At 44.4% G+C, this 26234-nt stretch overlaps 1 protein-coding gene across 1 annotated transcript; it reads left to right on the forward strand.

Annotated features, from left to right (window-relative positions):
- The first annotated feature begins 5220 nt into the window (after positions 1 to 5220).
- On the forward strand, positions 5221 to 20827 carry LOC138976932 (uncharacterized). Its single transcript, XM_070349826.1, has 6 exons — positions 5221 to 6022; positions 8798 to 8975; positions 12149 to 12284; positions 14770 to 15016; positions 15573 to 16432; positions 18710 to 20827. Exons 1-6 carry the CDS (start codon positions 5582 to 5584, stop codon positions 20337 to 20339), a joined length of 3492 nt encoding a protein of 1163 aa, XP_070205927.1. The 5' UTR covers positions 5221 to 5581; the 3' UTR covers positions 20340 to 20827.
- Positions 20828 to 26234: the final 5407 nt, after the last annotated feature.

Genomic DNA, 26234 nt, shown 5'->3' on the forward strand with positions numbered 1-26234 from the left:
ACGACCCTCGTGTCGATTCCCCCTCTATGTTGAAAAATTTAGTCAAAACTTGACTAAATGTAAAAACTAACATTCTAAGTAAATTAACAAGTTACGTCATGAGTGGCTGGTTCCTCTTTGATATGTGTCTAAAGATTTTGTACACCATTTTCAACCTTATTCAACTGTAAATATTTTGTTTCTTTCTAATTTTCTGGAAAATAAAATGTGTTTAATATCAGAATCGATAAAGGCATCTGTTCTCGTTGAAGTCTTTTTTTTCGGTTTTCTTTAACAAATTTCATTTGTATTTGTTTTATTTTGTACTTACTTGATCTGGCAATTCCGGTTGTTGTGTCATTGTTATCGTTCTTCGTCCATCTTTTGAATCGAGTAACCGCGGATAATTAACTGATGGGGGTTGAGATTTGAATGAGAGCTTGAGTCATTAAGGGCAGCTTGTTTAAGCTAATTGATAGCTTTTTTGCGGCCATAGAGTGAACCAGATTTTGAATCTTTGTGAACTGTTTTCACGTAAACACAATAAACTGTCTTTTTGGATTTGATTATATGGGTCAATGTAAACTTGTTTTCAAGTTGTCCTTTCAAGCGAGTCGAGCGGTAGGTGCGTATGTTTTAATACGTGTTCTATCATCGATGTTAGTTTTGCTTTAATAGCGTTCGCAGTGCATCTCTCTCTGCGCAGATTTGAATGAAGCCGTTGCAGTCTTAATGATACGAATTGTTGAATACTATTTTCTTCTGCTTTGTGTTGTGTGTGCGTGTGTGTGTGTGTGTGTGTGTGTGTGTGTGTGTGTGTGTGTGTGTGTGTGTATGTGTGTGTGGGTGTGTATGTGTGTGTGTGTATGTGTGTGTGTGTTTGTGTTTGTGTGTGTATGTGTGGGTGTGTGTGTGTGTGTGTGTGGCTGTCTGTCTGTCTGTCTGTATGTATGTCTGTTTGTGTCTGAGACTGCGCATGTGTGCGTGCGTGGGTGCCTGCGTGCGTGCCTGAGTAGGTGGCGGTGGTGGTTGTTCTGTTATTGTTGTTGCTTCTGCCACTAATAATTAGTTGTCACCATTGGTAGAATAGTTGGTCTTTCGCCAATCCGAGTAATATAACAACTCCAGACCGTAGACTTTCCTGATCGTATACATGATTACTTTTGGGAAAAGCAATATCGACACAAGCAATTTTTTTTAGACATTCACCACGGACTATGCAAATTAAGATCTGACGCCCAACTCGCCCACCATCCTGAGCATACCAAAGCCCCACAGGAAACCAGAGTAGCTACTGCGAATAATTATATACAATGTCAAAGGCATAACAGTCTGTGAAATAGAAACAGAAGTGTTGCAGATATTGACAGGGTGCATTATTTTCTTGCCGTGTGGACCGTCTTGTGAATTATTATGGAACCCTTGTAACCTTCACCGTGCGTCCTGGGTCTTCGACGATCCAGAGCCTCACACAAGTCGTCTTCAAACACCATAGAACCTTCTCATTGACCTCTTCTTGAAGGATGATCTTTGTAAACAAACAAGCAAATAAACGATGACAGACATCACAGATTGTATAAACGTAACTCCAGCACTCCATCACCCTCCCCCTACCCCCCCCCCCCCCCCCCCTTCCCAAAAAAAAAAAAATAATTTAAAAAAAATCCGTACATAAACCACATACACTTGTTTTGTGTGTGTTTGTGTCCCGGTTGACCTCAGTTAGTGTTCACCTGATAAATAAACTTGGACAGACCTGCAGTAGTTTATACGATATTTCAAACAAGAATGAAACAAAAATCTAACCACTATGTGGCTCAATCTCAGCCTTTTCTTCAAGCTCTCATTTGCAGATATGTTGTGTTGCACGTGCAAAAACGCTTGCACCCGTATATTGGTCGTAGCGCAAACAGTTGTAAGCAACCCGTACAAAAAGCGCACTAATTACAACACAAGTTGACTTTTTCCCCCCGTCACACAACTTGAAAGATGTCTGCCGTGTGCTGACAAAACCGAATAAGTCCTTTTTTTTCAAAAATGATTTTTTTTCGTTCATCAAAAAGTGGAAATCAATGCGCATCTGTTGTGTTAATTTCGACTGTGTAGAGTTCTTAAATAAGTACATATGAACAAGTAAGTCCACAACCAAAAACAACTTTTTTAAGTGTGTTATATGAATGTTTTGGCATAACCAAGTAGGTCCAAGGAATCCCAATGTGCGGTTCGTTCTCCGGAGGCGTATTCGGGTTTGGTTGGTTGGTTGGTTGGTTGGTTGGTTGGATATTATTTTGTATCGTCTCTTCAGCTGATATTGCTCTTCGAGACCGATGCAACTGTGTTTCCTTTCATTTGGGTTTGGAGATGAGTATAAAGCGCATAGTGCTTTGGTTATGCGCTATAGAAATCTCCTTGATAAATAAATAAAGTATGATATGTTTAGCAGTATTAACAGGTACGAGATTGTAATGGTGACTATGTTGGGAACTGTTGTTCATTCATACAGACGGTGCAGTGCTTTGTTTGATAATATGTTTGCATGTTTTTTTATTTGTGTGTTTGTTTGTGTGTTTGTTTGTTTTCTAAATGATTGTTCGGTTATTTGAATGTCTGTTTTGTTGATTGGTAAATGTGTTTTGCTTGTTTAGTTGCCGTTCTAAAACAACAACATACACATACAAAGCAGCACAGGCAAACTTAGTTAAGTTGTGTTTGGAGAAAAACAATCTGATGATAAAAACACAACAGTTGACCAGGTGTATTTGTCTCAACAGAAAACGCATCGGCAGGGAACACATTCTGTCTCTGGATATGTGTCTGTCTGTCCGTCTGTCTCTCTGTGTGTCTTTGTCTTCCTGTGTGTCTCTGTCTCTGTCTGGCTGTCTGCCTCTCTCTCTCTCTCTCTCTCTCTTTCTCTCTCTCTCTCTCTCTCTCTCTCTCTCTCTCTCTCTCTCTCTCTCTCTCTCTCTCTCTCTCTCTCTCAGGTGTTTTAAAAAGACGACCCCCCCCACACACACACTCACACACCAAATGTACCCCCACCCCACCTATTACACCCCTACCACAACTCAGCCCCCACCCCCATCCCCCCAGATCACACCCACCCCATCCCCAACACCCTTCCCCCACACCACCCCCTAAACCCGTTGACGGAACACAATTGACACAGACGGAAGCAGAGCGAGAACAAACATGGCCGCCCTTCGCGCGTCAATGACAATGGCGGGAGCTCCAAGCGGCGTGGGCATGACTGAAACTAATAGGATTTGTGCGACACCACTGAACGGATCAACAAATGATGGCTGTAAACATTTGCCCCGTGAATCGATACAAAACTACAGTTTCCGTGGTTGGTTTTCATGTGTATGGGGACACCTTCAAGTTATGTATGTGTCTGCGTGTCATACCGTTCGTCATTTTGCCGCCCCGTTCAGTGATTAATTTTGCAACACTTTTTCGAAATGGGTTGGGAAGGGGGGGGGGGTTGTGGTGGGGGGGGGGGGGGGCTGAGTGGGTGCGGGTTGTGTATGTGATAGTAGATGGCGGTGTTTGTGTGTTTGTGTGTGTGTGTATGTGTGTGTGTGTGTAGTGTGTGTGTTTGTGCGTGTGTGTTTGTGCGTGTGTGTGCGTGTGTGTATGTGTGTGCGTGTGTGTATGTGTGTGTGTGTGTGTGAATGTGTATGTGTGCGGGTGAATGTGTGTGTGTGTGTGTGTGTGTGTGTGTGTGTGTGTGTGTGTGTGTGTGTGTGTGTGTGTGTGTGTGTGTGTGTGTGTGTGTGTGTTCGACAGACAGACACAGACAGCGAGACACCGACACATGCAGAGAGAGAGAAAGAGAGAGAGAAGAGAGAGAGAGAGAGAGAGAGAGAGAGAGAGAGAGAGAGAGATCACAGAGAGAGAGAGATCACAGAGAGAGAGAGATCACAGAGAGACAGAAAAGTAGACAGAGATAAAGACAGACAGACAAACAGACAGCCGCAGGCACACAGACAGAGACAGGGACATATTTTATTAGACCCTTGAACGACCTGACCTAGACTCGATCTGACAACACTTCCGGATATTTGACTGCGGTTGGAAGTTCCGTCTGACGACCAATTTGCAGTTCCTTTCACAAACACGGTTTTAGATGATTGTGCTGTCTTTGTAAACTCGTTTGTGGTCTCTCACATAATTATGAGGCTGGGGAAAACTGTTTTATGTACTTCTTCTGACAGGATTTGCAGAGAAGTGATGATTACATTTAGTAACGAAAGTCGTAAATGCGACGGCACTGGTCATAAAAGGGACAGTTGCATCGCACTAACTGCGGAAGAATTAAACAAAGTTGCACTAACATTTACAATAACTGAGTCTCCTATTATATATTTGCAAATGTGTGCATGAGAGTTTGGAATTTGTGAGCTCTAAATGAACCTATATTTTGTGTCCCGGCTGTCATGCTTGTGCGTCTGTATCCAAATGTGTGTGTGTGTGTGTGTGTGTGTATGTGTGTGTGTGTGTGCGTGTATGTGTGTGTGTGTGTGCGTGTATGTGTGTGTATTTGTGTGTGTGTGTGTGTTTGTGTGTGTGGGTGTTACGTGCGTGCCTGTGTGTGTATGTGTGTAAGTAGGGGGGGGGGTGTTCGCGCGCGCGCGTGTGTGTGCGCAAGCGCTTGTAAACCACCGAAAACTGTCTCTTGAGCAATTACTTTCAACATTGAGAGGATTATAGGTTATGTCTACGTGTGCGCAAGCATGTTACGAATCATCCGCGCAAGCACAGTCCTATTGTTAAAGCTTTTTTCAATACCTTTGATCTGAAGACATGAACTCATTAATCAAAGACTATTAACGATCTTCAAAATTTGCACTCTGGTGCACTTTACACACGCTGGAGAGCTGATAAAATATACCATGCGGGTTGATCGGTGCGAACAAAGAAAGGAGTTTTGGAAGTGGACTGTCTTAGGGTACGGGACCAACGCTTGTCCTTCGTGTTGATCCTATGAGGTGTCTCGTAATACTGAAAACATGTACCGTATTTTTATTAAAAAATATATATAAAAAAAAATCAGTCTTTGTGTTTGTCTTTTGTGGCACTTTAACAAAAAAACTTCACAAGATTTAGTCTTTGATATTGCTTCGTTACTGTCGGAAATTAAACAGCGCTTTAGCCTAATATTCTGCAAGTGTGTCACGATATTTTGTCAAGAAATGTATTCCCTACCAGTGTTTGATCAAGTGTTGTCTGGTTCTGTTTCAGGTTACCAGTGCAATTACCAAGATGAGGACTACAACGTTAAACTGTGAGACATAACCCGTTTCGTTTTGGATGAACAACGACCTGCGTTCAGTATAACCACGCGTGAAAGAGAACACTCACCTTGGTTGAAAACAAACTGTTGTTATGTATGTTGTATAACCGGAGCTTTAAAGCTGAACGCCAAGAATGATTAATGTCCATGCCTGGCAAAAGTGAACTACGATGCCTTATACTTGGCGATATTTACGCACGCTGACAAACTTGTTACCTTTCATCAAAAGTTGAGAAAATAGTGTATACATGTAACCAAGGACCACTCCTCGCATGACAACAATCCTGACGTCACAACACCTCCGTCACCATGATGAAAGAACGCAGCTTTGTGACGCAAGCGACTTTCGTCACACTCTTAGTGACGTCATCACCTCTGCTTCTCCTGGTTCTGCACTCCTCACACCTCCACGTGCGAGCCTCGAACCTGCCTTTGGAGCCTCAATGCAGCTTTCCGGAATTTCTACAGACCAAGAAAAACAAGCAGTGGATGATGAAACAGTCGAACACGCTCACCACCTTTGACGTCGATGGAGGCAAACTCTTCGCGCGTTACGGGACGTGTGTCAGACCGAGGAACCACCAACGCCGCCGGCAGTCCGGGGTGGCGGAGTGCGTGAAATCGAACTACACGCGGGTGTGCCTGGAGAAGCGAGCTGACAACAAGTATCTGGTGCGCCACGTGGAGAGCGACTTTGACGACAAGTTCGTGTGCCTCGAGTTCCTCAAGCGAGGCGTCAGTGTGGTACAGGTAGGTGTTTGACTTATGTACAGAAAGTAAACACATGTGTTGACACACACACAACCTCCACCGCCCCGCCCCCCACCCAAACTCCCCCCCCACACACACACACATACACACATACACACACACATACGCACACACGCACACACATGCACGCGCACACACACACACACACACACACACACACACACACACACACACACACACACACACATATATATATACACACACCTCAAAATCTGACCTAACCTTTTCTTTTTACTTTTTATCCGTAAAATAAAACTCTTTACGAACACAAACACACACGCACACGCGCATGAACATAAATACAGAGACAGAACAAAAGGCCATATGGTGACTTCATTCATACCAGTATTTCTGCCTCATGTGCACATTATTTCATCGACTTGATATTTCTAACTTTCGTAAATTACTGTCTTCGTCGTCCCCATCGACCTTATCCTTCTCGTCGTCGTCAGAATACAGAATACAGAATACAGTATTTATTGAGCCAAGTGACATTAAAAAAACATTTTAAGCACAAGGAATTTAGCGTAGTGTTGGTAAAATCACGCACACACACACACACCCACACACACACTGACACACACACACACACGCCCACACATTCACTGACATACACACCAACACACACACGCCCACACTACAGCAGTCACGATCACACCATCACACGCAGGGCAGACATGAGGTAAAACAAATGACAATCATCTATTAAAAGAAAAAGTACAAAGAGTGGTCTAAGATGCTGGTGGAAGGGTCTACACAGAATACAATTTTATAATCTAATGCATAGTTAGAACTAGCCCATCCCCTCCACCCACCCACTCATGAATGACTAAAATAATGCAGCTAAAAATATAGAAAAAAATAAAAATCACACATCATTATCAACTTCAGCAACATCAGCAGCAGCGACAGCATTGTCGTCGTTGTCGTCATAGATCCGACTTGACAAACAAACAACAAAGACAAGGACAAATAAACAATTATCTAACGCCTGAATTGTTATGCAGTTGTTTAATATGGATTTTATAATTTGTTTACAATGTTATTAAGTGTTCACGTTTTCCTTTCAAAAATGGAAATAGAGAAAAAAACAAGCAGCAGGGAATAACAAAAAAAAACAAGGTTCTCAACTATCCATTTAGCCGCACAGTTGACCGAGGCTGCAATCAGTTGTGTCAACCTAACTGCCGGGCTCCCGTCGGTAATTAAGAACACTAGATTACCACTGCCACAAAAACGGCAATATTTGCCAAGCCATAAGCAATGTATGCTGTTTAACTGTGACACATGCCAAGTCGATGCATTCCTGTACACATACAACGGGGAACACAACAAGGTTTTGACGTGTACTTTCTGACCGTACGGTCAAGGCTTGCTTCGTTAGAAAATTCAGCAGCTGCCTCTGCCAATAGATGTTCGGAAATAACTCGATTTGTCGATTTTGTATTGGTTGTGAAAGAGTGAATCATTTTCCTTTTCTTGGTGTAAACTTTCCGACGTGATAGTATAGGCCAATGAGTCACTAGCGAGGGTGTGTGTCTCCACATGTGTTCACGGAGCACGTGGGAAAGTATGCCTCAATAAAATAAAAACACAAAAAACAAAACAAGAGTAGTCCTTCTTTCTTAACTGAAACTAACTCCACATATTTATTTCCGCAATTCCTCAGTTAGGCACTGAATTATTATGCTTCAATACATGCCTGTTTGTCTGTCTGTCTGCCACCCTGCCGTCGTCATGTGAAATTCAATTACCCGTATGTTGACACTTAGTCACATAGTTTGCAGTTGAAAATGTCGCTGATTTAAGGAGAAATGATTCTGGTTTACCGGGTCTGTAATCTTCTTTAGATTTTGTATTCCTTTTCCACTGCTATTAATTTCGTAGTTTTCAGGTGAAGATGTCGCTAATTCAAGGCGAGCGGTTCGTGTCCCACTTGTGTGACGACCGTTACATCCAATTAGATCCATGGCCAGTATTGTATCACTTGGCAGCCCTGAAAGTCCAACAAATGGTGTACTCACCTGTGGCTAGTGATTCTGAAAATGTACTAGCCAGAGAGCAAACTTTACTAGCCAAACCAAACAATTGATTTCATCAACTTTACTCGCATTTGGCGAGTAGATGAACATTTTTACTCGCCAGTTACATGTTTCTACTCGCCATGGCGAGTAAAATATTCGCCACTTTCAGGCCTGCTCGGGTTTCAGGTAAACATGTCGCTAATTCAAGGCGAACGGTTTGTGACCCACTTGTGTGACGACCGTTACATCCAATTAGATCCATGACCAGTATTTTATCACTTGGGTTTTAGGTGAAGATGTCGCTGATTCAAGGCGAACGGTTTGTGACCCACTTGTGTGACGACCGTTACATCCAATTAAATCCATGACCAGTATTTTATCACTTGGGTTTTAGGTGAAGATGTCGCTGATTCAAGACGAACGGTTCGTGTCCCACCGGTGGGAGACTCTTTCACCCAGTTGGGCTAAATAAATGCCTTGTATTGTACTTATTACTCACATCATTCGGTTTTCAGGTGGAGATGTCTTTGATTCAAGGTGTCCCACCTGGGCTGTCTTTCCTCCTGTTTGTCTGTCTGTCTGGTCTGTGTGTATGTATGTCTGTATGTCTGCCTGTCTGTCTGTCTGTCTGTGTGAATAGTTGTCTTTATGAATATTATATGTCTTTATGTGCTTTCCTCTATACATTCTTGTACGTGTGATTTCATCAGCGTAATCTCATGGTTTTCAGGTAAAAATGTCGCTGATTCAAGGCAAAGGGTCCGTGTCTCACCTGTGTGACGACCGTTACATGCACGTTGACCCCTGGCCGTGGATCTCGGAGGAGCACTACCGCAGTGACCCCGTGCCTTGCCCCTTCTCCGGGGGGTACAACCTGCTGCTCAAGTACTCCTCTCCCCCTCCTGCGGGTAAGAGTATTTATTTATTTATTTACGAGGATTTATATCGCGCACGTATCTCACCACACAAGGCGACTCAAGGCGCATGCTACCTATTAATGCCGTGTGAGAGTAGAGAGAGAGAGAGAGAGAAAGAGAGAGAGACAGACAGAGAAAGAGAGAGAGAAAGAGAGAGAACGAGAAAGACACAGAGAGAGAGACATGTAAAGGACATGATTTGTGCAATGTGATAAAAAGTTCACAGCGGACAGACGTCGCGAAGTCTACTTCACGAAGCTCGCTGCAGAAAACGTTGACACTGAATTTTCGGAACTCTCTCTTCGTAATGTCTTTGCGAAATGGACTTAAGGATCTATAGACGATGTTCGGAATAACTCTGTGAAAAAAAAGAACAAGTCGCGTAAGGCGAAAATACAACATTTAGTCAAGCTGTCGAACTCACAGAATGAAACTGAACGCAATGCACTTTTTCAGCAAGACCGTATACTCGTAGCATCGTCAGTCCACGGCCGCTCGTGGCAAAGGCAGTGGAGTTGACAAGAAGAGCGGGGTAGTACCGTAAAGTACCTTGTAAGCGCCCACCCCCCCTGTGCACCAATTCCGACCCAAAGTAGGGGGTGGGCGCTTACTAGGTACTACACCCTATGCACGAGCAGTTTTCAGTAAGAAATGTGATCTTTGATCACTTCGTAATCATATCTTCTTTCTTTTTTCATCGTCCATTGTTTGTCTTGTTCGTATTGTCATTAGAAGAGCTTGGGGAGACAAATGTCGTCGCATCCTTTTCTTGTCTGCAGAGGTGCCGCTGTCGGCCGCACTGTGTCTCTGTTTCCCTTGAACAAGGGGTACGTCTTCTGGATATGGGCAGCAGTCTATTTTACTTGGCCAAAGACTGTTTTTGGCAGAGAGAGAGAGAGAGATAGAGAGAGAGAGAGAGAGAGAGAGAGAGAGAGAGAGAGAGAGAGAGAGAGAGAGAGAGAGAGAGAGAGATAAAGAGAGAGAGAGAGTGAGAGAGAGAGCGAGAGGAGGGGGAGTGTTTGTGTGTGTGTTTGTGTGTGTGTGTGTGTGTGTGTGTGTGTGTGTGTGTGTGTGTGTGTGTGTGAGTGTGTGTGTTTCCATTGGCGTTATTATCCAAATAGTCAAGAGCTGACAGCTTAAATGCAACGGTGTACGATTTGATCCGCGGCATCTTGTAATCATTGACTTGCAGGCGTTTAGATCCAAGGCGTGCAGACACACGTGATAGGGTTTGCAAGAAAGGGAAATCATTCACAAAACTAGCAGATCAAGTGCGGAATTTTTAATTCCCCTGATTTCAATGGTGTAAAGTGGGGGGGTGGGCGCTTACAAGGTACTATACCCTATGCACGGTTTTGGACTAAAAGTGGGGGGTGGGCGCTTACTCGATACTGGGCGCTTACAAGGTACTTTACGGTAGTTGCGCTGAGAAGGATAGCACGCTTTTCTGTACCTCTCTTCGTTTTAACTTTCTGAGCGTGTTTTTAATCCAAACATATCATATCTATATGTTTTTGGAATCAGGAACCGACAAGGAATAAGATGAAAGTGTTTTTAAATTGATTTCAAAAATTTAATTTTGATCATAATTTTTATAATTTTAATTTTCAGAGCTTGTTTTTAATCCGAATATAACATATGTATATGTTTTTGGAATCAGAAAATGATGACGAATAAGATGAACGTAAATGTGGAACGTTTTATAAAAAATGGTTTTTTTTACAATTTTTAGATTTTTAATGACCAAAGTCATTAATTAATTTGTAAGCCACCAAGCTGAAATGCCATACCGAAGTCCGGCCTTCGTCGAAGATTACTTGGCCAAAATTTCAACCAATTTGATTGAAAAATGAGGGTGTGACAGTGCCGCCTCAACTTTTACAAAAAGCCGGATATGACGTCATCAAAGGTATCGAAAAAAAGAAAAAAAAGTCCGGGGATATCATTCCCAGGAACTCTGATGTAAAATGTCATTAAGATCGGTCCAGTAGTTTGGTCTGAATCGCTCTACACACACACACGCACAGACAGACAGACAGAGACACACACACACACACACACACACACACACACACACACACACACACACACACACACACACACACACACACACAAAAACGATACCAATGACATTGAAAACTTTTTTGAAAGATGTATTTCGAATGAATGTCTTCACGAATCTGTCCATGTTAAATTTTGTAGATTTATTCTTGGTGTGCACAAAAAAGCCATGTGGATTCCAGTTTTAGCAGAAATAGGAAGATTTCCTTTGGGACTAAACATGTTATCACAAAGCATATCGTATTGGGCACATATTTTGAAAACGGAGAATAAATCACTTATTCATCAAATATATGAAGAAATGTTAAACCAAGCGCCAAAAAATCCGTGGCTAACTTTCATCAAAGAGCTTTTGTACAAAATAGGTTTTAAACATGTATGGCTTAATCAATATACATTTGACATCGGTAAACTACAAAACGCCATACAAGAAAAGTTAAGGATTAACTACATAAAGTTTTGGGAGAAAATTAAATGTGAAGGTCGTCCAAGGCTGAAATTTTATTCCTCTGTAAGCAAGACATACGAAGTTCAGCCATACCTTATAAGCATTACGAATATCAAGCATAGACATTTACTGAGTAAATTAAGGACAAGTACACACTCTTTAAAAATTGAAACTGGAAGACATAATAACATACCAAGAGAAAATCGTTTATGTAATAAATGCAACGTTATTGAAGATGAAATTCACTTCCTAGACGGATGTCAAAAGTTCACTGAACTGCGAAATGATTTTATAAAGGATCTATCAAATATAGATATAAAGTATTCCAACAATAAACCTAGTGAAGTATTTTGCGAAGACAGAATACAAATTCGTCTAGGAAAGTTTATTTCAGATTGTTTTAATCGCTCTTTGTGTCAATAACCAATTTGGTTCCGACAATAAAATATATTCTATTCTATTCTATTCTATTCTATTCTATTCACACATACACCACGACCCTCGTCTCGATTCCCCCTCTATGTTAAAACATTTAGTCAAAACTTGACTAAATGTAAACAGTGGGCTGCAACTCTTCCACAACGCTTGGAAATCCTGACAGATGTGTATCCGGAAAACGTATACTAATTGTGATGATATTCACGGGTGTTGACAGGTCGCTACAGGTACTACGGGACCTCCTCCTACTCCTCTCCTTCCTCCTACACCTCTCACCTGGCCGAGGGAGGTCCCCAGGACTGCATGGACAGCAGTACAGCGCCCATCCGCATGGAGAGCGACTGTGTGGACAGGTATGGGTACATTGAGTTTCTCTGTCTGTCTGCCTGTCTATCTGTCGGTTTGTCTGTCTGTCCGAGTGTCTGTCTGTCTGTCTGTCTGTGTGTCTGTCTGCGTGTCGGTATGTCTGTCTTCCTCTCTCTCTCTCTCTCTCTCTCTCTCTCTCTCTCTCTCTCTCTCTCTCTCTCTCTCTATCATCATCATCATCATCATCATCATCATCATCATCATCATCATCATCATCATCATCATCATCATCATCATTATCATCATCAATCATCATCATCTTCATCTTTATCATCACGTGCTGAAGTTTTCCGACCTGCTTTTGTTGGTTAACCTTTTAACTTTTTAATGTTTAATTTTTTAATTATATCTTTGTGTGTCTATGCGTCCCAAGGACAGATTGTAAGAAAAAACGTAGCCTTAAATCTTAATCCTTGTTAAATAAAGCTTTCTCTCTCTCTCTCTCTCTCTCTCTCTCTCTCTCTCTCTCTCTCTCTCTCTCTCTCTCTCTCTCTCTCTCTCTCTCTCTCTCTCTCTCTCTCTCTCTCTCTCTCTCTCTTTGTCCCTCTCACTCTCCCCCCCCCAAGCTTATTGTCCCATAGAGTATAGCAACATCGCGCGTGTAACTACAGTAAAGAACGCACTGCGTATTCTCTCTTGGCCTTAAAAGCAGATGGCGGTTTTGTGAAGTGTTATGTTGCACCCTTGGGGATAAGAACAAAATATTTACGCTGAAAGAGAGAGAGTGTTGTTAGAGTTACAACATGAACGGTGAAATTTACGACTCTGCTCTCGAGTGCACTAAATTCCAAACGTGAAATATTCTATGCTTGTATATGTGTTGACAACGTAGAACCTAAATTCAAATAAAGCCTGAACTTGCAAGAGCAAATGTTGTTTTGTTCATTGATGATAGCAAAGTAAAACTGCCACGCAGAGTTGTTTGTGTTTTTGTCGATAGTTCATGTGCATGGTGTTTGCACGGGGGGGTGTTTTTTATTGGGAGGGGGGGGGAGAGGGGCCGGGGGGGGGCTGATTCAAAGACTTAGTTTATATCCTCCTTTAACCTTCGCCGGTCGTCGTGGGTCCGTGTGGACCCAGAAGGGTGATTAATTGCAAATATCTCTTAAACCAGTTGAGCTTTTAAGAATGCCTCAGACACCTAAAAAGCTTTTATGTCCCAAAAAGATCATTACATTTCAGCGAGAAATAGTTTAAAAAAACAAAGGTCAAATTTAGACTACACACGGAAGACATCGTGGGGGGGGGGGGGGGGGTTGCGGACCCATGTTTTTCAAACTGAAGGAACTTACATAAAAACTAGGGAGAGAAGTCACAAACCTTCCCATCGCTATATAAACATCATTATCTACGATCTGTTTAATTTCAGAGCTAATAAGCTAGTCGCGTGGAGCGAAATTAGTACATAACAATGTGGGTTCACACGGCCCCACGACGTCTACAGAAGGGTATTCACGTTTTTCCGGTAATAATTAAATTAATAATTTAATTAAATACTTCTCGCGGAAATTTAACCAAGGCGTCTACGGAAGGGTATGCATATTTTTCCTTCTTTGAGAAGCATGGGTCCGCACGGTCCTACGATTTTTTGTCATTTTCATTATCAATACTTTATTGTCCCATCGCTGAGAAATTCGGGTCGCTTCCTCCCAGTGGAAAGCTTGCAGCAACGGAGTCGCGCTCTACCCAGGTGTCTGCGTGTTGAGGTGTATTCAGCCACCTGCACTTATGGCAGAAGGACCAAGGCCTTTTACGTGCCATTGTGATGACACGGGGGTGGGACATGGCTTCTGTCTCTGGGTCTGCACATAAAGTTGACCCGTGTCCCTCCCGGCCCAAATTCGAACCTGCGACCTTCCGATCACAAGTCCAGTGATCTACTAACTGAGCTACCGGGCCTCCGCCCACGATGTCTTCCGTGTGTAGTCGATAACCCGGTCGGGCGAAGGTTAAACTGGGTTTTTTTCTGTTAAGAAAAATTGTCGACATTAGTCGTGAAGTCACATCAGCCATGTTCATGTTGCTCTTTCATTGCTGCCGCTGTGCGTCTCTTTCTCCATGATTTGTTCGCTATGTCCAGAATTTGTGTGTCTCGATCTCTGTCTCTGTCTGTCACTCTCTATCGGTGTCTCTCTCTGTCTCTTGTTATATCTCTGTCTGTATGTTTGTCTCTGTCTCTCTCTCTCTCCCCCCGTCTCTCTCTCTCTCTCTCTCTCTCTCTCTCTCTCTCTCTCTCTCTCCCCCTCTCTCTCTCTCTCTCTCTTTTGTGCCCTGACCTCCTTGGCACATACTCACGCGCGAAATTGGCGCTCTCACGGTTGTAAAAGCTAATTGTGTCTATTTGTTTGTAAATATAATCACCTGGATATAGCAGAGCAATGTATTTTACTGAAAACAGCATCTAGGTAAAACTACAGCGTACCTATTTTACAATGTTACCATATATATATATATTCCATATCTGTTCCACAGAGAAGGTGTGGTGTTCAACTTCAAGCACGAGTCCTGCCTCCCAGCGGGCACTCACCTCTCTCTCCACCAGAGGGCGCTGTGTATGGCCACGTGGCAGGACGGGAGAGAACTCTTCGCCATGCTAAGGGCCGATAACAACGACCGAGCCTTCTTCTGCCTGAGAGTTGCTCTCCCTAATCCTGAGGAGGAGTACTCGGAGTACTACGGGATGAGCGGCTCGGATCAGGCTGATGACCTGACGAAGGTTAGGATGAGATCATAAGAGAGAGAGCTTATGCATCATTGGCTGTATGTTTAAGGTTGTTTGTATTTTGAGTACACACACACACGCACGCGCGCACGCACAATCGCACGCACACATGCACGCATGCACGCACGCACGCACGCACGCACGCACGCACAATCGCACGCACGCACACACGCACATGCACACACACACGCACATAGGCACGCACGTATGTACATACCAAACACACACACACATACACACACACACACACACACACACACACACTAGTGGCTAATTAATAAATTCAAGCAAACACTGCCAGCTCTTCACAGGAAGCAGTCATGATGGTCATGCTTTGTAATGGTCCAACTCCTATCTTCGTCGTATGTTGACAAACCTAGCTTTATGTGAATGGGATTTTGTTGTTCAAAAAAAAGATATTTCCAAAGCGCTACTTTGTGGTAAATAGTGTTGTATAGAGAATGCTGTGTAACTAGTTTCCTCACATAGGAACTCTTAAACAGAGATGTTTGACCATAGTCAATTTTGTTTACTTTCTTCTTTTTTATTTCAGATAGAGGAGGTGGTGCTGTTTATCGGTTGGGTGTGCCCGACCAGCAGCTACGCGGACGCCACCCGACGTTACTCGGGTAGCCACAGTGCCTCCGCCCCCCAACTCACCCCCCACATGGCCTTCACGGTGCGTGACCAGCAGGTGATCACCGAACCGTGCAGCGACGAACTGAGCACGTGCCACAACCACACCAGCTTCTGCCGACACCTGCAGTGCATGAAGACGTGCGGGAAGTGTCTAGCTGCCGAGAATAGCGACAGCGACTCCTCCCCGACAAGCTTTGGTACGATGGCCAAGAAGGCGACAGTCGTGACAAGCGACAGGTTTTCTGTGCGCTACGCCAAAAGCGATGGGAAGAGCGGTCTGGTTTTGGCTGGCGAGGCTAACGGAGAGGCTGGTGACGGGGAGACGCTTGAACCCCACAACAACGACAACCTCCACCACCACCACCACCACCATAGCAAGGGTGTAGAGAGCACCGAGCAAAAGAGCCACCAAAGGAAGTGCACCTTCCCGGACAACGTGCGGGGAACGTGGCTGCAGCGAGACAGCGATGGCAACGACTCCAAGCTGGTCATCACAGAGTCCTCCTTCAACCACCCGACTCTGGGGCGTTTCGAGTGCGTCACCTTCACCCCACCCGGCTCGCCGGCCACCCCTTTGCGGCGGGTACTGTGGAGTCGCTATGGCAACGGGTGTTACCCCCGGTTCACGTGCCTGCACTACAACACGCCGGCCAAGTCCGTGATGCGTTACCGTCTGGCCAACGTCCAACACTGGCCGCTGCTACTGACGGACGACAGCATCTGTGACGACAGGCACTTCATGGAGCCCCCGGACATGTACCAGCCTGGAGACACGTGAGTTATGTAGGGACAGCATTCCGTAGTATGAATGAATAATTACAAAAAAACAAGAATTGTAGGTTATTGGAACGTTTAATTATTGACAAAACAAAACGTTACATTTACTACCACGTCGATCCAGTGGTCGTTTAAGTAGAAAGAAGGACACACTCGTATGATACAAAGAATGAACTTATCTTAAAGGTGGTCGTCTACATTTTTGCTTTTTTTTCAATAATCTTATGGTTATATTTCGCTAAAAAGTTATGTCAGATGATGAATGAACCATGGGGAAAAAAGTTATAGAAAAAAAATTATATGTAAAAAAAGATTTTATTTTTGGGTAGCGTGACTCACGCTTCCAATATTTTGTTTTCTGTTTGCTGAGAACATGTGCTTTGCCTAAAAATAGTGACCAATCACATTCATGTCACTATGCTTATAGCCACGCCCAAACAAGTGCAGCAACATTTTGACGCTGGAGCGCTGTCCACGCTTTTTGTTTAAACGCACGAAATTCACGGGATTTGAGAGGAGTTTTGCGCTTAGCATTTTCCAAATAAGGATATCCTACTATGAGAACTACGCTGGAATACTACACTGAATTTTCAAACGGCTACACTGGCTTCGTCTTTCCTGATCGAAAGGGGGTGTATTGTTGATAATTGTAGATAATAGACTCTGCATTTTAATGGTCAAATGGCGATTTCGGTATAAAAATGTAGACAAGGACCTTTAACATCGTGGATTGAACTCGCGTGCAAGATGCCGGCGAGGTCATGATATGTATGATTGGTTAGGCTAAGGTCCAAGATACATATATATCTCACTTTTCTTGTCTATTGGCAAGGCCTGTTTTTACATTTAAATATTTGTTTCCCTGAATTTAAAAATATATAGGCCTACACATGTCATTTTTACTCTGCACATAATGCTTAGAATGAACGAAAATCGGTGTATGCAAATTAGGTACTACGTTCGCATGCCTTGTGGAGACGAGCGCGACCTGTCTCGGTCTTTGTGTATTGGCTAGCCAAGCCCTCTACATGTAACCTCAGTGATTACTAGTTTCCAGTGCTGATCTTTTAGTTGTAGGCCGACTAATTTTAGTAGCCTATGTCTCTCCACGCATATTTAGTTGAATCTTTGCTGCTTCTTCTTCTTCTTCTTCTTCTTCTTCTTCTTCTTCTTCTTCTTCTTCTTCTTCTTCTTCATATCTTCTTTACCTTTGTCTTCTTCTTTTTCGTGAGCTACAACTCGCGCGCTCGCTTTTTCGCAGAAGTGGATGAATACGCGTAGAGCCGTTTCACCACAACAATCCCCCCCCCCTCCCCAACCCCCGCGTTTATTTTCACAACCATACTCCGTTATCGAGAGGAATGCATGCCAGGTATGTTAATCGTTCTATACCCTATGTGGATTACATGATCTTTTTTCGATTGAAGTGGGTCTTGTTCTCGTTTGTACACACGGAAGGAACAGGGCACACTTGCAAATCCGCATATAATTTAGCCGGAGAGATATGCAAAATCGTCAACCCCAAACTACCAGGTACAGGCAGGACTCGAACCCGGAAACTTCCGCGAAGTTTGGAGCAAGAGATCCTCGCCGCTTGGTTATTACGCAACTAATCGCCTGCAACCAAGAATGTCATAAGGAGAAGGGACAGAACTCGCTAAAAAAAAGCAAATGTGCATAACGCGGTTACCTCCCATTGAAAGGGCGTGTACAATACGTGCACTTGCGCTTGGAGTTTTAGCTGGAAAATTAAAGGATACTCTTCGTGGTGTTTTTGTGTATTGTTAGTGTTGTTTGTTGTTGATTTTTTATGAATTTTTGTATACGGGTTGGGAAGGTATAAGGGGCTGGCGATGGTGATCCGATAGATGCAACGGTTATTTAAGTTATGTATTTCTTGATGTCTTGTTTTTGTTGTTGGGGGAGGGGGGGATGGGGGTTGGGGGGATTTGTTTTATGTTCAAGGTGAATAATGCTGTTCTGAATGTTACTAGCCTTTCTGCAAGTAGTAAACGTTAGTCGATAAGCATAGTTTTATGGCGTCTTTTTGCCATGAAAAAAAATGACGTGTGCATGTAACAGTGTTTTTTTTTAATACAAATACTTGATCTGCCTTGCAAGGGGATTTGAAAAACAGAAAACAAAGAGATACGGTCTCGAAAATATAATACTGATTAGCGATGACTACGACTACGACGATGCTGATGATGCTGATTCAATCATTCGTTGATGCCATCGAGTTTTATGGTCAATTTATTTTCTATTTTCTGCCAGGTATGCAATTCGCAGTTGGGAGGTGGTGAGGCGGTCGGGACACATCCACAAGATCGCCTGCATCCTGCCCCACTACCTGAGCAAGGTGGTGTCCTTCAAGGACGACAGGGGGCGCTCGGGGTGCCTCGTGCACGGCACGTACTACTCGCCTCGCGCCATCTCTCTCACCTTCTTCCCCCAGTCCTCTGGGGCCACGGCGCGCACGGGGGAGGCCACAACGCCCCACAGAACACAGACTGGAGTCCACACAGCTCTTGACGTCAGCGGCGTTGATCGTGATCGTGACGTCAGCGAGGTTGGTCATGACGCCGACCGTGACGTCAATGCGGTTGGTCGTGACGTCGGCCGTGACGTCAATGCGGTTGGTCGTGACGTCGGCCGTGACGTCAGTGAGGCTGGTCGTGACGTCAGCAGCGGCCGTGCAGCCTGGCAGCAGAGGGGAGCCCCGCACTCTCACGTGTGGGAAAACCACCGCCCCGACGAGCAGGAACCTGGGTACAAATCGGGTTACCAAGAAAAATATCCCTGGGAGTCGGCGCAAAGTGTTGACTACCACAGCGACTCTGGGCGAGCGAGTCACCGCGACAATGACCCACCAGTCCCGAGACACGGCGCCGATCAACATAAAGCATGGCGAGACAAGATTGGAGGCGTGCGTGAGCATGAGATCAGTCACCAGTTCCCCCCAGGGATGAACGAACACGACCTCAACCAGACCTACATTTACATCAACGGCGAGAGCGGGCAGAAACCGGACGACGATCTGCAGTCAAAATCTTACGAAGACTATGTTGATCAACATAACACTAACTCCAACAACGATTACTACAAAAATTACCCCTACGCTGTCGGAGGGAATGCTCACGACAACAATCGTCATCGAAGGCCTCATAACAGACATCGTGATACCTTCCCCAAGCAAAGTAATAACTTTATCACGCACCAAGCGAAAAAAGAACGGTACAAGCGTAGTAGCACAGACAGAGAAAACTACATGCCAAGAAGCGTGGAAAGAAAAAGCTACAAACGCAGCAGAACGGAGAGATATATTGACAAGCCTAATAGAACAGACAGAGAAATGCACAAGGCTAGTCAAACAAAAAGAGATAGATTCAAGCGCAGTAGCAGCAGAGAAAGAGAAACACACTATATAAGCAAAACGAAAAGAGACAGATACAAGCGAAGCCGAGGAGGTGACGTCAGATCCCGCGTGCAGTTATCCTACGAATGTCTCGCTGTCATGACGTACGTCGACAGCTACAAATCATTGCTGACAGTGACGTCAGATGACCCTAACGAAATCCTCTGCTGGCTGGTCGTGGGGGAACAAACCGTGGTCATTCTCAAAACCTCCTCCTGCAATTCTCAAACGGCGCAGCGCGTGCTAGCCAATCCAGCACGCGGGGGTGAGCACGTGCACAAAATTCTGCACCTCCACCAAGGAGAGCGAGACTGTGACGCCATGTTTCCCGCGGACCCGGTGCGCCCGGAGCCCATCGAGTTTCGTGACGAGGACGACCACCGGTCGGGTGCTAGGGGCTGCGTGCTGTTCACATTGAAGGATCGCGTGAGGCTGCTCGCCGCGCAGGTCATTCTGATTGTCGTTGTGGGTATGCTTCTGATACGGTGATAACATTTTGTGTGTGGAGTTTATTTGACCTGTTTTTTTACGTTTCGTGAAAAAAAGCACGATTCAAGACTATCGTTACCGTTTTGTGAAAATATCATACTGAAGACAATCATTACCTTTTTGAAGAAAAAAAACCTCGATTGAATACTATCCTTACCGTTTTGTGAAAATAACTCGACTGAAGACTACCCTTACCGTTTTGTGAAAATAACTCGATGATAGGCTATATTTACTGTTTTGTGAAAACACTCGACCGTAGACAATCATTTACTTTTTTTGAGAAAACATTCGAATGAAGAATATCATTAACTTTTTAAGAGAAAAAAACCTCGACTGAATACTATGCTTACCGTCTTGTGATAATTCTCGACTAAAGACAATCAGGTCGTTGTTTATGACGATGCACACGTGAAGATCTTTTGGCCGGTCTGATGACCAGAGGAAGATGATATTGCAAAGCTGGGCCCGTGATACGAATTGAGGAATGTGTCTCATACGGGCGCAGTGGCGTGATGGTAAGACGTCGGCCTCCTAATCGGGAGGTCGTGAGTTCGAATCCCTGCCGCGGCCGCCTGGTGGGTTAAGGGTGGAGATTGTTCCGATTTCCCAGGTCAACTTATATACCGACCTGCTTGTGCGGTATCCCTCTTTGTGTGTAAACGCCAACACAAGACCAAGTGCGCACGGAAAAAATCCTGTAATCCATGTCGGAGTTCGGTGGGTTATGGAAACACGAAAATACCCAGCATGCCTACTCAACGAAAGCGGAGTGGAGCTGACTATGCTCTCAGAGTATAGTGTGAGGAACCCAAATGGGCAAACGAGCTCACACGTAACCAGAAAATTCTGGAACGCTGAAGAAGAAGAAGAAGAAGGTGCCATGTGAACAGCACTTAACTAAATGTGTAACTAATTTTCTGAGATATCTAGTACTGGCTGTGAGTGTGACTGTTATTGAAGATGTCATGCTAGTGGATATTGCACTAGGGGAAGTTGAGTGCTTGTGGATGTTGCCCAAGTGGTAATAATTTATAAAGTCATAAACCGGTGGCATTGGCAGTGGCACAGTCGATGCACCTCATCATCTCACAGCGACAAGCAGAATGCAATTCGCACGAAGAAGAAGAAAGTGAGAATGCTTACTGTCCTTCAGGCTAAATATTTCACCTCTTGACATTATATGGGTAATATGATAATTCAAGTGTTCACGCCCTCACGGCGCGTATGCGTGTTTAGGTGGTATCAGCCATCTGCACTTATGGCAGAATGGCCGAGGTCTTTTACGTGCCACTGTAGTGTAGCACTTGACAAGGGGTGGGAGATAGATACTGTCTCTAGGTCTGCACATAAAGTTGACCCGTGTTCGTCCCGATCCTGTTTCGCACCACAGCCAGGCCCCGACAAAAACAATACAAACTGGACAAACAATATGGAGCAAGAGCAATGGAATCTACCTTTATCAGTGCTCAGGGATAGAGAGGGGGGGGGGGGGGTATCTAGTGGGGAGAGGAGGCGGGGTCAGACAGGGAGTGGGTTTTGGCATGGGATGCCTCATCATGCCTGTGGGCTTGCGCCTTGCAGCCAGGCCTCAACGATGGTTCTGAAGGCCTGGGGTGAGTCTACGCTCACAGCCTCTTGGGAGATGTTATTCCAGAGGCAGATCGCAGACGGAAATAACCACGTTTTGTGGGAGTCAGTTCGGGACTGGGGAACCTGTAGTCTGGTGGTGTGCCCCCTGCAGATTGTATGCATCAATGTGCATGGTCTGGCCTGTATCTAGGTTTCCCAATTGCTTCGTTTCCTGCCGATTTATGTGGAGCACGTGATGCGCACAAAAAATATTGGCGGTCTAGAAGTGTCGTCTGCGCAATGATCACGACGGCGCCCGCGGCTTTCTTGACCGCCAAGGACGATACGTTGTGATACGTCATTCGTTAGACCTCCATACACTGCATCTTTACACATTCAACAATTGCTCCCTGCATGTGTAAATATAAAAGGAAATATATTTATCTCGAACTAACTACTAGTACTAGTACTACTAGGAATCTGATTGAAAGGTAGATCTAGTAATGACTAATGCAGTAATGGTGACAGAAAATGCAATATCGTTGAATAATTATATTGACAATATATATATCGTGTGGGGTCGTATGTGTGTACACTTCAGTGCGGGTGGTGATGGGGCAACCGATACTACTACTAATACTAGTGCATTTTAAAATGTGTACTCTGTTGTCACCCTATGACCTGAAAATTTTGGGACAGTGGAGCAATCCTGGAATTCGAAGTGCCAAAAGTAGAAGTGTACCCTAGGTTAAGCAATGACCATATGAAACAAAAGATGTACACGACAACAATAGATTAAGTAGCTCAACTTACCTCAACGAAGTCTACACCAACAGTCTACACCAACAACTGCAACGGAAACTCGTACGACGAGACTGAATCGCGAACCGGAAGTAAATTGTGGATGATTTTTTCATGTAAACTTTATGCATAACATAATTATCTAACAGGTTCAAAACACAAATTAAACTTTAAAATGAGATTGTAAATGCAATTAAGTAACAAAACTTTCCGATTTAATCTGAGTAACTAGGCAACAAGGTTACTTCCCTTTGGACACTGAATGGCAATAATGTTACTTCCCTTTTTTCAAAGCGATGAGAGAAAATCGAACCGCCACCATAAGCAACGCAGGATTCAACACACACACACACACACACGGAGGGATTGTAAAAACGACAGAGGGGGGTATACGAAACCTCCATGAATGAATAATCGGGAGAGAAAAAAAGAAAAAAAAAGTGACACGCACAGAGCCTTCTGAGAAGGCCGTACATCTAACACACAACTCAGATTTGAGGTATTTGAAGAATATTGTCGACGATAAAGTAAGAATGGACAAGACAATTACGACGCCAGGTTTTAACTCTGTACGGTGACACTATGTGTTTTTCCGCACTTGCAAACTTAATTATTTCAATCACAAGGCATGTGGTAGCGCTGATCGGAAATAACATATTACGATGTGCTATCGGGGATCCAGTAAAAAGGTTCGCTTCTGACAAGGATGTGGAGCGTGAGAGGTCTCGAGAGAGCGCGAGCTGAACCCTTCTCACAAGCATGAAGGGCCAGTGAATACTTCCTTGTGAGAAGGAAATGGAGTGTGTGTCACGGGTGAAGAAGAAGAAGAAGAAGAAGAAGAAGAAGAAGAAGAAGAAGAAGAAGAAGAAGAAGAAGGTATGTGGCTCAGGGCATACCCAAGATACACGGAAGCGAGCAAATGGGATAATACGAGAAAACACAAGATTGTTCTCCTTACTCTTCTTCGTCTTCGAGATGGCGATATCCGTCGCCTACACCAAGGACGTGCAGTCCCCTGGAGCCCCAACAGGTTACTGCATACTTTGTTGCTGAGATCACCCGAAAGCGGCGTATGGCTGCCTGAAAAGCGGTGTAAAAACGGTCATACACGTACAAACCCAGTCTTGCAAACACATGAGTGAACGTGGGAGTTTCAGCCCATGAACGAAGAAGGAGAAGAAGTTCCTGAGAGACACTATCTCTAGCCCTGTGGGCGTCGAGGTAGCTCAGAATTTAGCGGCGCTGGCTTTAAAACCAGTTGTCGCGATCGGTGTGTGTTCAGTAGCTCAGTTGGTAGAGCACTGGACTTGTGATCGAAAGGTCGCAGGTTCGAATTCGGGCCGGGACGGACACGGGTCAACTTTATGTGCAGACCCAGAGACGGAAGCCATGTCCCACCCCCGTGTCATCACAATGGCACGTAAAAGACCCTGGTCATTCTGCCATAAGTGCAGGTGGCTGAATACACCTAAACACGCAGACACCTGGGTAGCGCGACTCCGTTGCTGCTAGCTTTCCACTGGGAGGAAGCGACCCGAATTTCCCAGCGATGGGACAATAAAGTAATGAAAATGAAATGAAAAAAAAAATGAAAAAAAAAATCGGTGAGGACTTGTTTCCCAAGGACAATTACATGCAAACTCTCCTCGGTGTCCGAACATCCCCGTGTGCACGCATGCGCACGACAAAGATCCCAAGGTCACAGCGAAAGTCTCAGGCCTTGAAAAAAACGGATACACGCATGCAAGATCAGAACAAAGGAAAATAGGTATCGCGATTATGTCGTTGCACGCTATACACAGGGATAGCATCCTGAATTTCCCTGAGAGAGTTCCCGAAGGACAATAGGATGAATCAAACGTCGCCTGTCGCACTGAGTCGTGCGATGCCCAATGCTGGAGTCGGTGTTCACTGGTCATCTAGGCTGTGTCACAAGAATGTCGACTGCAGCAAGAAAGACAGAAACAAACAATAATGAGAGAATCGACCATTTCCTGAAAATACTTCTCTTGAAATTTAACGAACTGTGGAAGACTTCCCCCTCCCCAAGCCTCTCCCAGCCCCCCCCCCCCCCCTCCTCCCCGACTTCCCAACCCCCCTTCCTCAGCGGACAATGCACACAAGTGCACATCGGAGTTTTTATCGTGACGCTTATAATATTTTACCGTCGCTGATCCGTGGTATTGACTGACATTAGCATCAGTGTTTCAAAGGGGAGCAACTCTTCCACTGCCCATACACAACCAACAGAGTTATTTCCGAAAATCGTCCCACATGGATACCTAGCTTGTGTTACGGTCGACAATACTGGACTTTTCTGTGTATGCAATTCGTCATCTTACACGTCGTGCGGGGTCGAGTTACTCGGGATGTGACGCCCGCTTAAAACACTGAGAGTGAAGGCGTTACATATTAATAGCTCAATCGTCATTATGCTGTGATGTTTGGTGTAACAACTGGTTTCTGAGAAGAGAAGAAATCACATTTGCCTCGGCTTAAGCTGGATATTAGGACTGGGTGGCCGAGTGGTAACGCACTTGCGCTCGGAAGCGAGAGGTTGCGAGTTCGACCCTGGGTCAGGGCGTTAGCAATTTTCTCCCCCCTTTCCTAACCTAGGTGGTGGGTTCAAGTGCTAGTCTTTCGGATGAGACAAAAAACCGAGGTCCCTTCGTGTACACTACATTGGGGTGTGCACGTTAAAGATCCCACGATTGACAAAAGGGTCTTTCCTGGCAAAATTGTATAGGCATAGATAAAAATGTCCACCAAAATACCCGTGTGACTTGGAATAATAGGCCGTTAAAAGTAGGATATGCGCCGAAATGGCTGCGATCTGCTGGCCGATGTGAATGCGTGATGTATTGTGTAAAAAAATTCCATCTCACACGGCATAAATAAATCCCTGCGCCTTGAATATGTGCGCGATATAAATTGCATAAAATAAAAATAAAAAAATAAAAAAATAAATCCCTGCGCTTAGAACTGTACCCACGGAATACGCGCGATATAAGCCTCATATTGATTGATTGATTGATTGATTGATATGGGAACGGAGTGCTACTAACGCCGTAGATGTAGTTATCTGGGTGTCAAGGTTGCATGGTTATGGGAACGAATCATAGCGTTATTTTTAAAGCCGTATAATTATGTAGTTCTCTGGGTACAATATGCTGAATTTTGGGAACGAATCGCAGAGTGATATTAAAGCCGTAGATGTAGTTATCTGGGTGTTAAGGCCTGCTATGGAAACGAATAACAGAGTGAGATAAACACCGTAAAAGTAGTTATCTGGGTGTCAAGGTTGGTTATGGGAACAAATCGCAACGTGATTTTAAAGCCGTATATGTAGTTATCTGCATGGGTACAATATCCTGGTATATGGGAACGAATCGCAGAGTGATATTAACGCCTGTATGTAGTTCTCTAGGTATCAAGGCTGGCTATGGAAACGGATCACAGAGTTAGATAAACGCCGTAGAAGTAGTTGTCTGGGTACCAAGGCTGGCTATGGGAACAAATCTCAGA

Source organism: Littorina saxatilis, linkage group LG9, assembly GCF_037325665.1.
Source record: "Littorina saxatilis isolate snail1 linkage group LG9, US_GU_Lsax_2.0, whole genome shotgun sequence".
NCBI lineage: Eukaryota > Metazoa > Mollusca > Gastropoda > Littorinimorpha > Littorinidae > Littorina > Littorina saxatilis.